Source organism: Pezoporus occidentalis, unplaced genomic scaffold (assembly GCF_034315485.1).
Source record: "Pezoporus occidentalis ecotype Australia unplaced genomic scaffold, CSIRO_AGI_Poc_V1 ctg40, whole genome shotgun sequence".
Lineage (NCBI taxonomy): Eukaryota > Metazoa > Chordata > Aves > Psittaciformes > Psittacidae > Pezoporus > Pezoporus occidentalis.
In genome coordinates this window covers 4,946,119-4,961,662 of record NW_026915725.1, presented here as the reverse complement: position 1 = coordinate 4,961,662, position 15,544 = coordinate 4,946,119, and the positions used below count along the sequence as shown (strand labels likewise).

The 15,544-nt window shown below is 42.2% G+C and overlaps 1 protein-coding gene across 3 annotated transcripts in view; it reads right to left on the bottom strand.

Annotated features, from left to right (window-relative positions):
• The window catches only part of CUBN (cubilin), a 142,265-nt gene that overhangs the window by 122,477 nt on the left and 4,244 nt on the right, over window positions 1-15,544 (bottom strand). For all 3 annotated transcript variants that reach the window (XM_062633700.1, XM_062633698.1, XM_062633699.1), the window contains exons 7-14: window positions 10,674-10,800; window positions 9,055-9,223; window positions 8,171-8,302; window positions 6,910-7,005; window positions 6,229-6,350; window positions 4,221-4,407; window positions 1,651-1,769; window positions 115-349 (exon numbers count right to left, since the gene is read on the bottom strand). In XM_062633700.1, the coding sequence (XP_062489684.1) occupies window positions 115-349; window positions 1,651-1,769; window positions 4,221-4,407; window positions 6,229-6,350; window positions 6,910-7,005; window positions 8,171-8,302; window positions 9,055-9,223; window positions 10,674-10,800 (1,187 nt within the window). The remainder of the gene's footprint in view (window positions 1-114; window positions 350-1,650; window positions 1,770-4,220; window positions 4,408-6,228; window positions 6,351-6,909; window positions 7,006-8,170; window positions 8,303-9,054; window positions 9,224-10,673; window positions 10,801-15,544) is intronic.

Here is a 15,544-nt window from a genome sequence, read left to right as displayed (position 1 = left end):
CTAGTAAAATACTGTCCTACCTCTCCTAATGCTTCCTAATCAGAGGAAACAAGTCATTCATTTTGCTTCAAAGCTGCAAAAATGCTAAATTACTAAGCATTTCATCAAACTTACCAGGATCTCGAGATTCCCACTGAACAGTAAAACCTCCAGCTGTAACAGTGTGGTCTGAGTAGAACCAAATATACAGGGAGTTGTGGGAACTGAAAAGTTCTGCAGGAGGTGAGGAGCCACAGTATTTCCCCAGCATGTGCACTGACGCTGAAGGCCCATCGTGTATTTGAAGGAAGTCAGAGTTACACTCATTACTTGACTCCAGATGGAAGAATGGGAAAGCAATACGCAGAATCTAATGGGAATTAACAAAACAAGAAAACTCTCTTTTTTTTTCATCTGCTGAGACACCCTGTAAAGAGCAGATACATGTGTTCACGCAGCTGTGAGAATCTACACGCTTTGGAGCCATTATGCCATTTCCTGAGAAGTTCCAGGACAGAAGAAGATATTACAGAACCTTAAGGGTCAAAAGGAAAGAATTAGGACAGAGAAGTTGTCTGGAAGGAGTATCATTTCTATAAACTAATAATTGAGACCATTTGCCTGTGTTTGTTGTATGTGTGAAATATAGCTATGTATCTATTTCAAGCCATGAGAAAGGCTTGAAATATGCATAAAATACATTATTTCAGGTTTCCCATGGAAGTTTTCTCATCAGATAAGTAATATTTCTCATTCCTTCTATGGTTAAAGTATTGTCAAGGCAGTTAAAAAAGTTAAATTATCTTTTTTTTTTTTTTCACACATAAAACAGTGTATCCCAAGCCTACTCTGGATACTTAGTTGACATTCACAGCTTTTTATATATATGTTCAGATTCCTCACTGATGTGTGTTAAGATAGCTCTGCTGAAGACAGGAGTGGCTCTCAGTCTTAAAGCTGAGGATACACATTGTATATCCATATATATTATACATATATATAATGCTGTATAAACCACTAGCAACCACTGGTTTATGAAGCTACTTACTTCATTCCATGAAATGTCAAAAATAGATCAAAGATTTAGATCCCAAGTAAGAAATCTAAGTGCTAAAGTGTGAAATAACATATTTTATAGCTGTTATTTATACCCAAGTAGACCTGTTAGTTGCAGATCAGAATCAGAATGAACATTGAAGTGCAACATTTAAAAATTAATCCTTAAATGTATTCAAACGCTGTTACTACACAAAGGCATTGATAATATGAATTCCACATTTCTGGGGCTCAGAAATCAGAAACATAAAATTTCTGTGGGGTCACTTAGCTTACAAACCAACCGTGGAGCCCATCAGAGCAGAGCGCTTCTCATGCAGCTATTCACAGATCGCATCATAAACTAATGGCACCTTCTCTAGCTGGTGGTAGGTGAAGAAATTCTAACCTTCAGTTGCATAGGAAAAAGCCTGAAAAGGTAACCCAGGCAAATTCTTTAGGTAAGGAGCCTGATGGCTTGTAGGGATCTGAAACTTACTCTTTTTGCAAAGCTATTTATTCTGAGGGGATTGGATGACAATATTGGAACATGTGGCATGAAGGTGGTCGTGTTTGCTCTGATGAGCTATGGGGTCCTGCAGAGTAAGGGTTTCTTTAACCTCAGCTCTATTTTACCTTGTTGGAGTTAGTTTGGATAACCCAAGCACAGCTGACTCCACTGTTGTACTGTTGGCTGTTTGGGTTGTTAGGATAACTGAAAGTCCCCCTGGAGCCTGAGAGATATCCTCCACAAACTGCAGAAAAAGACGGAAAATTAAACTAATTAATTCATGCTATCACTATACAGACTCAAACTCCTAACTTTCTAGCTTCATACACATCTAAAACAAGGGTGAAAGATACATCTATAAAAGATTCCAGAATTTCCTCTAAAGTGGAATGACATCACAAAATACTAAGCAAAATTATTCCCTGAGAGAAAAGTAGTTCCTGGAAAAAGAGCAAAGATTTGCAGCTGGAATATATGGATACTGCCAAGAGATGTTGATTCTATCTAGGAAAATGTCCATAAACAAATTTGTTTCCAGAAGGCTACCTCCAGATTTATTTAATTTTTCTCAGAATTCTTTAAATTCCTTAAAATTTCTCCAGAGTCTTTACATTTTTCACCTACAGTGAAATGATATTTTGAAGCTAACATGATCCAAAATTGTCTTTCTCAGTAATGGTCCATCATTGAAGTTATCCTTCAGGTGTTTTATTGTCCCATTTACTTTTTTTGGTCAGATTTCTGGGTCTGATGATACCTCTCATGAAATGCTGTTGTCTCTTTTCTCACTGAGTCATTCAGTGAATGGGAGCTGTGAACTAGAAATCCCAAACCTACAGAAAAATATGTCTATAAAGCACTCAAAATACAATGCACATATAGCTATGGTGTACAGCAAGCAGCTCCAGTTAAAGGTTGAACTGATGCTAAAGAAACACTTGATTCTCAACAAACTGAAGTATTTTGTTTCAGTGAGTGGTAAAAAGAATCTAAGTGTCCACCTCAAACATCTCACCGTTTCTCAACCACATCCAGAATTAACATGTCATAAAATGTATTATTTTTTCCCCTGATGAGGAACTAAACCAAAAGTTGATACTTTCTCACTGGATAAAACTTGGTTTTATATCCCTCCTATTATGAATGGTTAAATATATATATACATATTTTTATATGTGCTTGATAATAAAATATTATTAGTTATATATTTAAGGAAAATAGGAAAAAGCCTGAAGTAGCATAGAATCATAGAATCATAGAATGGTTTGGGTTGGAAAGGACCTTAAGATCATCTAGTTCCAACCCCCCCCTGCCGTGGGCAGGGACACTTCATCCTAGACCGTGTCACCCAAGGTTCTGTCCAACCTGGCCTTGAACACTGCCAGGGATGGAGCACTTACCACTTCTTTGGGCAACCCATTCCAGTGCCTCACCATAGTAAAGGACTTATTCCTTATATCTAAACTTAACTTTCCCTGTTTAAGTTTAAACCCATTACCCCTTGTCCTATTGCTACAGTCCTGGCTGAAGAGTCCCTCTCTGGCATCCTTGTAGGCCCCCTTTAGATTCAGAAGGCTGCTCTAAAATAGACCATATTTCACAGGGGCTCAGTGCAAGTTTTACAGTCTAGATTCTGTGAAAATTTAATCTGCTTTCTTCACAGCAACCTGCAATAAATACAAGCCATCTGATAGATGGTTGCCACAGGGATTCTCACTGAAATGCTATTCTGACCTTGTTTAATTAAAATTAATGGAAAAAAAATCCCAGACAAACAGAAAAAGTGATACTGAGAAGAAATGTTAAAGACAGAACCTTTCAGTCACTCTATAAAACTCGGTCTTGCATTTTCATTCACAATATTTCTTTCATTAAATTTATGTTTGGAAACTGTTCCTGACTTTCCCTCTTGACTAAGAATGTCAGGACATCTCAGCTTCAAAACAAATGAAATAGTATGCATAAAATAAATATTAATGTATTCTCTTGTAAATCTGTTCTACTTGTATCGGATCTTAGAATCATAGAATTATAGAATAGGTAAGGTTGGAAAGGACCTTAAGATCATCAAGTCCCAAACCCCCTGCCTTGGGCAGGGACACCTCACACTAGACCATGTTGCCCACAGCTCTGTCCAGCCTGGCTTTGAACACTCCCAGGGATGAAGCATTTACCATTTCTTTGGGCAACCCATTCCAGTGCCTCACCATCCTCACCATAAAGAACTTCCTCTTTATATCCAATATAAACTTACCTTGTTTAAGTTTGAACCCATTATCCCTTGCCCTACCACTACAGTGGTTAATGAAGAGTCCCTCCCCAGCATCCTTATAGGCTCCCTTCAGACACGGGAAGGCTGCTATGAGGTCTCTGATCTTCTTTCTCAACCAGCTTACCAGACCACTTTCTCAGGAACAGAGATCTGATTTTGGTATATCTGGCATCTAGTCAAGGCCAGTGGGCCTGCAGATCAATTGTTACACTCCTACAGCTAAACAAAGCAGCTATAAACAAAACTTATGGAAAACTGACATCAAGGAACTTTGGCTTGGGACCTGTAATCCACTGAGAAGAAGGCTGTTTTTTTTTCCCATCATAACTTGGTTCTTATTCACATATTAATCATATGTATCAAGCATCTACTATCTGCAGTCTGGTGGTCCATTTCTCCTGGGGGGGGAAAGTCTGGCTGTACCTTGTTGGGCGGTCTGGCACTGTGGTCCTGTCCAGGCACTGGTGCACTCGCAGGAGTAGCCATTGACCTCATCGGTGCAGGTCCCCCCATTCTGGCATGGGTTGCTAACACATTCGTCAATATTCTCTGTACAGTTAGGGCCTGTCCAGCCCACATTACACAGGCAGAAATATCCAGAGATCATTGCCTACAGATATAATCAAATACAATAAACTCGATGAGAATGAGTTGGCAGAAAGATTGGTATTTATCCTTACTTTATGTGGAGATATCAGAGCAAAGAAATAAAATCTTTGGAATTTAATGGCCTTGATAGTCACTGGTGAGTTCCAAAATAAACCTAAAGCTAAATCAGATTATCTAGCTCTTTCTTTTTCTATTAAGTTATTTCTTTGCAGGGCTCTTTCAAATTACTTTCTAAAAAGCCAGAATCTGTATTCATTTAGCCATTCAGAGAACTGTTTGCTTGGCATTGAAACAATCACCCTAGAAACAAGTCAATCATATTATCTAAACCTTATAAATAGCAAGTCAAGATAACAGTGGTTTATAAGTCATTTATCTCAAGCCTGTTTCCTGGGAAGTCTGCACTGCAGTTATGTGGGCTGTTAACTTTCATTTTCACCCTGAGGAATATTCAATGGAAACAATTCTGTTGCCTTCTCTGCATTATTCTTTATTCTGTGTGTCTCTTCCATTTCTTTGTCTCAACCTTTACTACTTTTCCTTATAATCAGGTTTTTCTGTATACTTAACTGTTTTCATTTCACGTCTCCTCTTCCCTTATACTTCTTGTTTTACAGGCACATTTTTTACAAGTAAAGAACAATGTATTCCAAGGTACATGCTAACAATCCCGCCTTTGATGACATACAACCAATGTTGTATATTCTCTATTTCCTTCTGTGTTCTCTGTTCATGTCCTTTGTGTCCTGAACAGAGATTTTCAATGTGATGGAAGACGATTTTGATGTGTATTTAGTGCTCTGAATGCTGCTTTAGAAGGTGAAAATGTGTTTTCTGTTATTTCATGCATGTTACATTTCATCTGTCATTACACTGGCCAAATGTAGCTCTGCTGTTTCTCCATTTCATATGTTCTTGTAGTCCCTTTACTGAAGTATCTGACTGTGTTGTTATCTTTACGGAGTAGTTCATAGCCATGACTGCCTACAGTTGTATGTTAGGGTAAATTTAGGGGAAGACATAATGGTTTTTAATAGACTGACTAAAATAAATAGTTTCTGAATAGTCAGAAAAAGTAAATTAGATTAGATCACCTGTGAACATTTCTCCAAAATCATCATAAATGTCCTCCAGAACAGAATTATCAAAATCCCTAGGTCTGCAGCACAGACTTTCCTGAGCACACCACACATCGCTGAGGAAGCCAAAAGGCCTTCACAGTGTCCATATGAACAAACTAAATGGTTGCTGTGCATGAGAATGAATTCACACCGCCAGTTAGTTAAGGTCCAAAACACTTGGCTACCAGCAGGAGTACAACCAATCCCCATGAAGTACCCTTTCCATACCCCTATATACAGCCTGAGACTCCAGGAGGGCTCTCATCAGCCTAGGCACACATAACTAACTGTACTGGATATTGACAGTCTGAGGTCAACCGTTTATTGGTTTTGTTGTCATGGGTAACTCCTCTGTGATACAAGGTGGTAAATTACTTCCCTGTCCCACAGGGGACTGCCACTCATCAGTTCTTCCCTACCAGCACCAGCATCCCATCATTAGCTTGGAGTACCAGCTGCAGTCTCTCAAGTTGCTAGCGCCAAGATTGCTGCATCTACTTCAAACACAAAGAAATTGCTTGTATGCCCTGAAACTCACTTTGTTTTCTCCAGGTATATCTGCTGATCTCCCACTCCCCACTGACCTTGCCTCATTACACTTAGTTAAGTGCGCACTCAGCTTTCAGTCTCACCAGGCTCCCTGTTGTTGCTGGTTAAAACTACATAACGTTGTCACTAATAGTCAGGAGCCAAGTACTTACCAAGCACTGCCCATTTGCACAAGGGTTTTGCAGCTGACAGATATCACTGAGAGGGGAGCACCCATTTGGCCCATATCCACTTCCAGTGTACCCAGATGTGCAGGAACAAAATGGTATTGACCCTTGGGAAATGAGACAACATACAGAAAGTAATTCAGTTCTTGTTACAACAACAATACCAATGACAGTAAAGGTCCTTGACATTTTGAAGCAGAGTTTTAATAATATAATTCTAACTTATTTTATCTTTTGACACATTCCCTGGCCACTGTCCAGTTTGGCCATGGAAATACCTTAGTGTTGTTTTGCTGTGGGCACCTGAGAGTCCGAGGTCAACTTCATCAGAAGTATTGGGAGTAGTCAAAGGATATTAATAGAAAGGAGAAGAATAGTAAAAGCAGCTGAAATTGGAATACCCCATCAAAGAGGTAAGGCGAAGGTCTCCACATTTTTATGATTAAACCTGCACTTTGATGGAGCCTAAATCTGTTTCTGTCAGTGTTGGTTAAAAGGCCTGCTGGCTTTAGCTAAACTGCCTGTAAACTCATTTTGATGAGGCAAAACTGACTGTGGAGAAGGGGCTGCAATCTAAATATGTTGTTACAAAGTGGATTCAGCCTAACCAAACCCTCCTTGGGGTTCACATTGGTATTACTTACAGTCTGTAAGAGATCATCGTACCTGGACCTGAGGTACAAGTAGCCAAAGGATGGCACCCTCCATTATTTATTGAGCAGATATCAACCTGTGTACATGTTTGTCCATCTCCCTCATAACCTGTTCAGAAGTAAATAATAGTTAGTCTGTAACAAACTGTGCTCTCTGAGAATCGACATCAAAGCAATCATCCGGTGAGCAAAAGACTAATTTGTGGTGTAAAATCATAGTCTTCTGCAGCTAAAAGGGTGGAGATACCCACTGAAGTAAAACCTGTTTTTCCTCCATTGCATGGATGGATTCTGATTGCAACTAAATCCTCCCATGATTTTAGAAAACAGTTGTATTAGTGCTAGACAAACATAGCTGAGTTCAGTAAGTCCATAGAAGCTCTGCTCTTTCAGTCACCATGTGCTGCCCTCCCTATGCATCTGCCAACCACGACTACCTCCAGGCTTCCCACTGCGCATCAGAACTGCCCTCAGGTCTCAAACACAACACACAGCTCCTCCTGGGAGGCTCCGCAGGAGAGAAGCACTGGAGCACAGGCTCTGCACTGCCAGAGATGAGATCCGCTGCACCACCACATCAAAACTCATCCAAGGCCATATTTCTAGCATGGTGATAACCCTGCAGCACTCAGTAACTGAGTCTTCGCTACCTACAGTCCACTGCCATTTAAATAGCAATTGGAAGGTCAGTTTTCCTGCTAGTCTCTCTAGTGTTGGTTGCATGCATTTCATAAAATATTTCAATCATAAACTACATATTATAAAGATGTAAGTCATGACTTCCACTGCATGACTTGTACTGTAACAGACATGCTACCTTCCTAGACAGCATTCAGAGCGTGAAATATCAAGGGTTTTTTGAGACAGACAATACGGCTGATTTATGGCACACAGGATAACCTTTCAATTAATACAGACAACAAAATTACTATCATAGTTATGCAGTCTTTGTTTCCCATTAATAATCTTACAAAGGAAGTACTTCATCAAATGAATGCTTACACAGAAAAGGGCTACCTAGTACAAAAGAAATGGATTTCAGGGGATCATTGTTACAGACATACTCTACAAAATTTCAACTAATACCTGAAACAGTCTGAATATACGTGTACTCTGCATTCTACATTACAGTATTGCTTTGTGTATGTGATACTTCTTTACATAAAATCGATCTTCAGCTTCTTAACTTTACCATAAGACAAGTTCAAATGTGTTGAATCTTCATCTTTTAGGTCTTTCTATAGTTTCATCAGCCAAAAAAATATCCATTTTACCTGGTGGACAGACCCCACAGTGAAAGGATCCCATTGTGTTGATACATTGAACCATCGGTGCTGTTGAGCAGCCTCCATTATTGTTTTCACATTCATCAATATCTTGGCAACTGTAGCCATTTCCTTGCCAGCCTAAGAAGCAGCACAGGAAAGACGTTAAAATAGAAAATGCGTGGCCTTCTCATTTTCTGCTTTGACCAGATCTTTTCAAAGAGCATAAAACTGTGACTGACACTTCACTAACCCAAGAGCAGACCTGTCCTTCTCGTAACTGATGAAAATTAATACTGGTCTGAAAAATAGGTCACAAACACAACGGGATGGATATGTGCGTGCAGGAATGTTTTATTTTTAATGTAACCTGGATATTCCACACTTTAACCTAAAGAGGAGACTGTTCTGGTCTAGTGCACACATGTACAATTTGCATCAAAGCTTTATCGTAACTCTGGTTAAATGCTTCAAATACTCCTCCTATACCCACCACCTACTCAACTCAGGAAGAGGAATCACAAGTTGTACAGCTTGAGGGGACAATTAGGTTTTTATATTGCCTTAAGGCAGTGAGCATAAAGTTACAAAAGTGCTGCGGACATATTACATGTAGGTAATAGGACATGATGAACATGAAGGTACCTCTGCACATGAGGGTACACCAGACCTATTCATATGCTTAGTTTAGGATGGGATAAATCATACATTAGGATAGACTGCCTGTGTTGCCTAGATAAGACAGAACCTGTAGACATTTATTCTTTAGAATACAGACCAAAGCATTTCACGGAGTTACTATCATCTGGATCCTGTGCCTGTGCTTATGACATAGAGGCAGTACTCCCTACAGCCACCCTCTACCCACCTGAGAGTATGAAAGGACACGATACCTGTGGGGCAGGGACCACAGGAGTAGGAGCCTGGTGTGTTGTGGCACTGCACAAGTGGATTCTGCGAACATGGTGGATTAGGGAGGCTGCATTCATCTATATCAGCACTGCAGGCAGGGCTGCCAGGAGGGGACATCCAGCCAGTGTCACAGATACAGCGGTACTTGGGCTGCCACAGTAAACATCACATTACATATTTAAGACAGTTAGAACAGACAAGAAAAACGCAGGAGGAATTCAATTTATAAAATGTCTTTTAAACTATAGCAGGAAAGCTTTCAGAGCATTACAGGTTTGCACATTCTCTTTTACAAGTTGCTTTGGTAGTTTTCTCAGTCAGTTTCTTCCTCTGAATTTATCTATTTAGATTACAGAAGCAACAACAGGCTCATTCATTATGTTCAGAAAAGAAACCTGCAATTTACCCCAAAGCTCCCAGAGAAAATGAACAGCAATTATGAACTGTACATAAACATAATTAAAAGTCATCAGCTTGCTTTTTAACCAGGGTAAACAGATCAGTGTAAGCAACCTGAAATCAGCTCGTCTGTTTTCTTTAAGGAAAACTGTTCAGCATTCTGTGCAGTGTGCAGCACTGACATTAAATTTCAAATACGCGTTTTATTTGAGGAAAAGATTTTTCTCTCTCGTAAATTGTACTAATGGCCAGATTTCAGCATTTATCTTGCTTTGGTCCAGTTAAAGCTAATGGGAGCTTTATTGTTGACTGTCACAGGAGCAGACACTGCTAAGCCAACACTGAACCCTTTTGAAAAGCTTCTTCCACAAAAAATAGGCAGAAAACAAGTGATGAGTTGTGAACACTTTTACAAATTGACCAAAGAAGTCATTTTATAGCACAGTACAAAGAATATGTGGTGTATCTGGAATAGTGCTTGAGTGTATAGGAGTGTTAAGGAGAAAAGTCTTGGCAGGGTAGTTTTGGAGGGCTGCTGTGAGTGGAAAGAACCAAAGCTGGCATGTTCCATATGTCCCTTTGGAGTGAACATCCTGTACCCAGATTCTGTCCCAAAAAGAATGAGCTGGCTTGCTCCAGAAGACTATTCACAAGTGTATGCTATCGTCCACCCAGCACAGACGCTTGGAGAACTTGGGCCTGAAATTTGGGATCAAGTCCAGCTGACAGTGAGGAGCGCCAAAGATAAGCAGCAGCCATGCAGCTGCTATGCAGCCGCTGCAGATCCCAGGCCACAAAGAGTGTTCCACAGGTATGACTTTTCCAAGGAAAAACAAGATTTATTATGTCTGTCCTTCTTAATCATTTAAGTAATAAAATATTCTCTCAATTTAGAACACCTCAAATAATGACCAGTAAAGATATTATTCTTCAAATAAGATTTTGACTTATTCAAATTATACTCCCAAGCTCTTTACGATTAGTAGTAGATCTGATACTGTGACAAGTACTTCTAACAAGACACAAGGCATTTTCAATCCTTTCTGCTGTCTTTAGGACAATGTTAGAAATGTTAGGTTATGTTGTACAGTGGCATTTCCTGCTGGTTTTCAGCTGCTGTATGTGCTACACAGTTCTATGATGCTCAGCATTAGTTTATTCATGCTGTGCTGTAAAAGGAGACTTACGTGTTGCTCCTTACCTTGTTGGGCTGATCCCTGTCTACATCTATGCAGATGCCGTGCCCACAGAGTGTCTCAGAGTCTCCCAGGCAGTCATCAAACTTCGATGCACAGTGAGGCCCATAGGTTTCTGGAGTACAGGAGCAGCTAATGGCGAAAGCAGGCAGAAAAATCAAAATGAGGTCTTCATATAGCTGTTAAAGATCATATATTGCCGTAGTAAGAGACAATTCCCCACTCTTCCATTTATCATAGAATTGAATCATAGAATCATAGAATAGTTGGGGTTGGAAAGGACCTTAAGATCGTCTAGTTCCAACCACCCTGCCATGGGCAGGGACACCTCACACTAAACCATGTCACCCAAGGATCTGTCCAACCTGGCCTTGAACACTGCCAGCGATGGAGCATTCACAGCTTCCGGGGGCAACCCATTCCACTGCCTCACCACCCTCACAGGAAAGAATTTCTTCCTTATATCCAAGCTAAACTTCCCCTGTTTAAGTTTTAACCTGTTACCCCTTGTCTTGTCACTACAGTCTCTAATGAAGAGTCCCTGCCCAGAATCCTTATAAGCCCCCTTCAGATACTGGAAGGCTGCTATGAGGTCTCCATGCAGCCTTCTCCAGGCTGAACAGCCCCAGCTTTCTCAGCCTGTCTTCATACGAGAGGTGCTCCAGTCCCCTGATCATCCTCGTGGCCCTCCTCTGGACTTGGTCCAACAGTTCCATGTTCTTTTTGTGTTGAGGACACCAGAACTGCACACAACACTCCAAATGAGGTCTCACGAGAGCAGAGTAGAGGGGCAGGATCAGGATCACCTCCTTTGACCTGCTGGTCACGCTCCTCTTGATGCAGCCCAGGATACGGTTGGCTTTCTGGGCTGCGAGCGCATGCTGAAGCCAGCTCATGTTCAGTTTCTCATCGACCAACACCCCCAAGTCCTTCTCCGCAGGGCTGCTCTGAATCTCTTCTCTGCCCAACCTGTAGCTGTGCCTGGGATTGCTCTGACCCAGGTGTAGGACATTGCACTTGGCATGGTTAAACTGCATGAGGTTGGCATCAGCCCACCTCACAAGTGTGTCGAGGTCCCTCTGGATGGCATTCCTTCCCTCCAGGGTATCAACCGAACCACACAGCTTGGTGTCATCGGCAAACTTGCTGAGGGTGCACTCAATCCCACTGTCCATGTCAGCGATGAAGATGTTGAACAAGACTGGTCCCAACACCGATCCCTGAGGGACACCACTCGTTACTGGTCTCCAGCTGGACATTGAGCCATTGACCACAACTCTTTGCGTGTGGCCATCCAGCCAGTTCTTTATCCACCGAGTCGTCCATCCATCAAATTGATGTCTCTCCAATTTAGAGACAAGGATGTCATGTGGGACAGTGTCGAACGCTTTGCACAAGTCCAGGTAGATGACATCAACTGCTCTACCCCTGTCCATCGGTTCTGTAGCCCCATCATAGAAGGCCACCAAATTGGCCAGGCAGGATTTCCCCTTAGTGAAGCCATGCTGGCTGTCACCAAGCACCTTGTTGATTTTCATGTGCCTTAGCATGCCTTCCAGGAGAATCTGCTCCAGGATTTTGCCAGGCACAGAGGTGAGACTGACTGCTCTGTAATTCCCTGGGTCACCCATTTTCCCCTTCTTGAAAATGGGGGTTATATTTCCCTTTTTCCAGTTGTCAGGCCTGCCATGATTTTTCAAATATGATGGCCAGTGGCTTAGCAACTTCATTCAACAGCTCCTTTAGGACCCATGGGTGGATTTCATCAGGTCCCATGGACTTGGGCACGTTCAGGTTTTTAAGATGGTCTTGAACCAGATCCTTTCCTACATCCTCTCTTTATGTGGTATTCCTCATGAAATCTGTCTGTTGAGCTATACTGACAGCCCCACTAATAACCGTGCACAGAAGCAAGGCTCCTGCTCAGCAGAGACTCAAGAATCATGTAGGGCTTGTGCATACCCATGACTGTCCGATCCTATGAGTGATTCCACAACCTTTAGAAATGTCTAACATGAGCCTTCAACAGAATACGAGCCTGGAAATCCCCACTTCAGTCACAAAGCACCTAAACTTTGTGTTTCAGTTTATGACACTTACGATGCCAAATGCCTAACCCTTTACCCCTAGCAATACGCAGAAATGCCATGTCTGGGCTGTCCCAGCGAGCGGGATTCCTTCACGCTCACACCTCAACATGTGGCAGCTGCTGTCTCAGCAGTAGCTCAGCTCTCAGGCAAGCATGGTGGGCAGGAGGAAGCATTTGGGGTTCATGGGGTAGGAAGAGCAAAGTAGTGGGCTGAAGGGAGGCATTCTACTGGGGTGGTCTGGTTTGCAGATCATGTTGTCATTTATAGGGGCACACTTTAGACACAGCACTGTACATATGAGGTGGAACTGAAATTGGGAACTTCTATGCCATCAGGTAAACATTTCTCTTTTCTGTGGCCCTTTATTTTCACACAGACTGAGGCTCTGAAATACAACTGAAAGGGACACAAACCTATAGGAAGCCTCCTCCAGTTCACCAGCTTTTTATTAAAACGACAGTGAGACACTTTTCTGGGTGCAAGTTATATGCTGCAACATCTGCTGATGTTTGCTTCTCGCACAGATTTATGGCAGGTAAACAGCTTTATTGGATCACTTTTAAGCTGGCTAAGGAAAAATATCCTGTAAAAGCATTTATCTGCAGAATTTGAATAAAAGGTATTTGAGTGCACCTGGTCAGGACCTTGGAGCAATATCTTAACAGGCTGCTACTGTCCCTGCCAGTGTCACATGCTCAGCTGAAACACTAGTTTGATAAAGTAATTGCAGGTAACTAAACACTGCACCCAGGACAAGCAACCCACATAAACTTAGGTTTCAAAAACCCACAACAGCTTAATGCTTAACTGCAGTCTGCAGTACTGTGAGACGGCATTTAAGAGATGCCAGATAGACCAGATAGACCACTATAGTGCAGTATTTCAACCTGAGCAAGCACAGAGGTAACAGGTCAGAGAACCAGATCACCTTTGCATGTTCAAAGTACATTCAGAGCTTCGTGTTCAACTCCAAAGGACACAGCAAGGCAATCTGACTGGCTTCAAAGGAGGAGGACAATGCCACTCACTCCTGCCTGGTCTGACAAAGATTAACCTGTTACCCCTCTGAAGTTGCTCAGAGAACAGCTTGAAGAAGTAAGTCACACTGCAGGGAGCTTCAGCCAGATTGTGGTGCACTGCTGCTTGGCACTGCTCCTGTTCTTTCCCATCGCTGACAGCACATTGTGGTGAGGCCCCTGTTATTTGGATTCTGACACAAAAATGTGATACACTTGGGGGCTCTCACAACCTTTCACCCAACTGATGCAATGTCTCCTTAAATATCTTCCTTTTTCAGGAAGGCGTTTCTTGGATACCTATTCTTTTTCCTCATACTTCAATGCTTTCCTGCATTACAGCTTGAAACATGCAGGTGAAGAATCTGAAGAGGGAGTGAAGACTGTACTATGCTCCATTTCACAGTACCTAATCCAGAACTGCCCTTCCCCTGGTGTTATCTGATGAGAAGTTAAATATCACCCTTTTCCTTCCTCACACTGGTGAATGTAACTACACTACAGCAGGAGTGGGGATACCTGGGTTGCTGGGTCCCGGAAAATCTAGCAACAATGTTCTCACAGTTGTTGAAAAGAGCTGTATCACCTTGTACCTGGGTTTGGATTTAGCATCTGGGGAGTACTCAGAAATAAGTATGGGAGATTGTGAAGGGAGACTGTGAAGGGAGGCTCTGAAGACAGTACAGTGGGACTGGAGAAAGGACCAATCAATAATCCTGAGGGTGCAATGAAAAAGCAGTAATATTAAGATTTGGACGACTGATGAAGAGGTCTTTGCTCATTTCAGGAGGCACTGATTCAGCAAGCACCAAGGAGGACAAGGATTACGTTGGGGAAAAAACTTAGGGGAGTCATGACTGTACTAACACAATGACCACATTCATGAGAAAGGCAGTGGGTTTGTCCTCACAAATCCTGATTTACTCACACACCTGAGCTCACATCCCTGAGCTCAGTAAGAAACAATAGGTAAAGGCAAGCTGCTTTGTGTGTAATTTCCTTGGCAAATGTCAGTGTTGGGGACAGCTGCAGGCAATCGTTTAAAATCAAAGAAAAGCTGACAGGAAGGATCACATACCAGTGACACCTCAGCAGGCTCTGCGCTAACACTGAAGTGTGAGGAGCACTGCAGGAGAACTTCCTTTGCATGAGGCTCTTCCAAGAGCTGACAAAGCACTATAAGCCTGTGTGATGCCAAGCAAATATTTGTGGGGGCTAAGATTTTCATGCTGCAGCAGGAGTCAAAACTCCTTGCAGAAAGCTGTGGCATACTCTCCAGACTGCTTCTTCCCATTGCACAGGAATAGCTTTATATTACATCTGAAAGTTAGTTATTTACCAGATTATTTGATGTTTTGGTAAATAAGACACAGAACACTCAGGTTGGTTTGCCCTGTAAACAAGAGCATGTTTCCTAAGGAGTTGAGCACAGCCAGAGGATACGGTTCAGGAACCTCATGCCTATGGGGCCCGCGCACAGGCAGCCCAGGCACCCTTCTGTCCAGCCAGCTGCACACAGCATTCCTCCTCCCTTTCACCCTGGCAGCATTGTGTGTTGCTTGCTCTGCTGCAGTCTCTGCAATGCCTGCCTCTCTTGAGGAGTGAAGGCATTTCTCAGGGTTATGCAGTCTGCTGGGAATGCCAGTGACCAAGGGTACCGATATATTCAGGAGGCTTCCAACAACAGAAAGCCTTTGCTGGGCCAAAAGTGTTGACCTCCTTCATTTCCTCACGCCTGTTAGTCTCAAGGGGTAGGAGCTAACAGAGAGA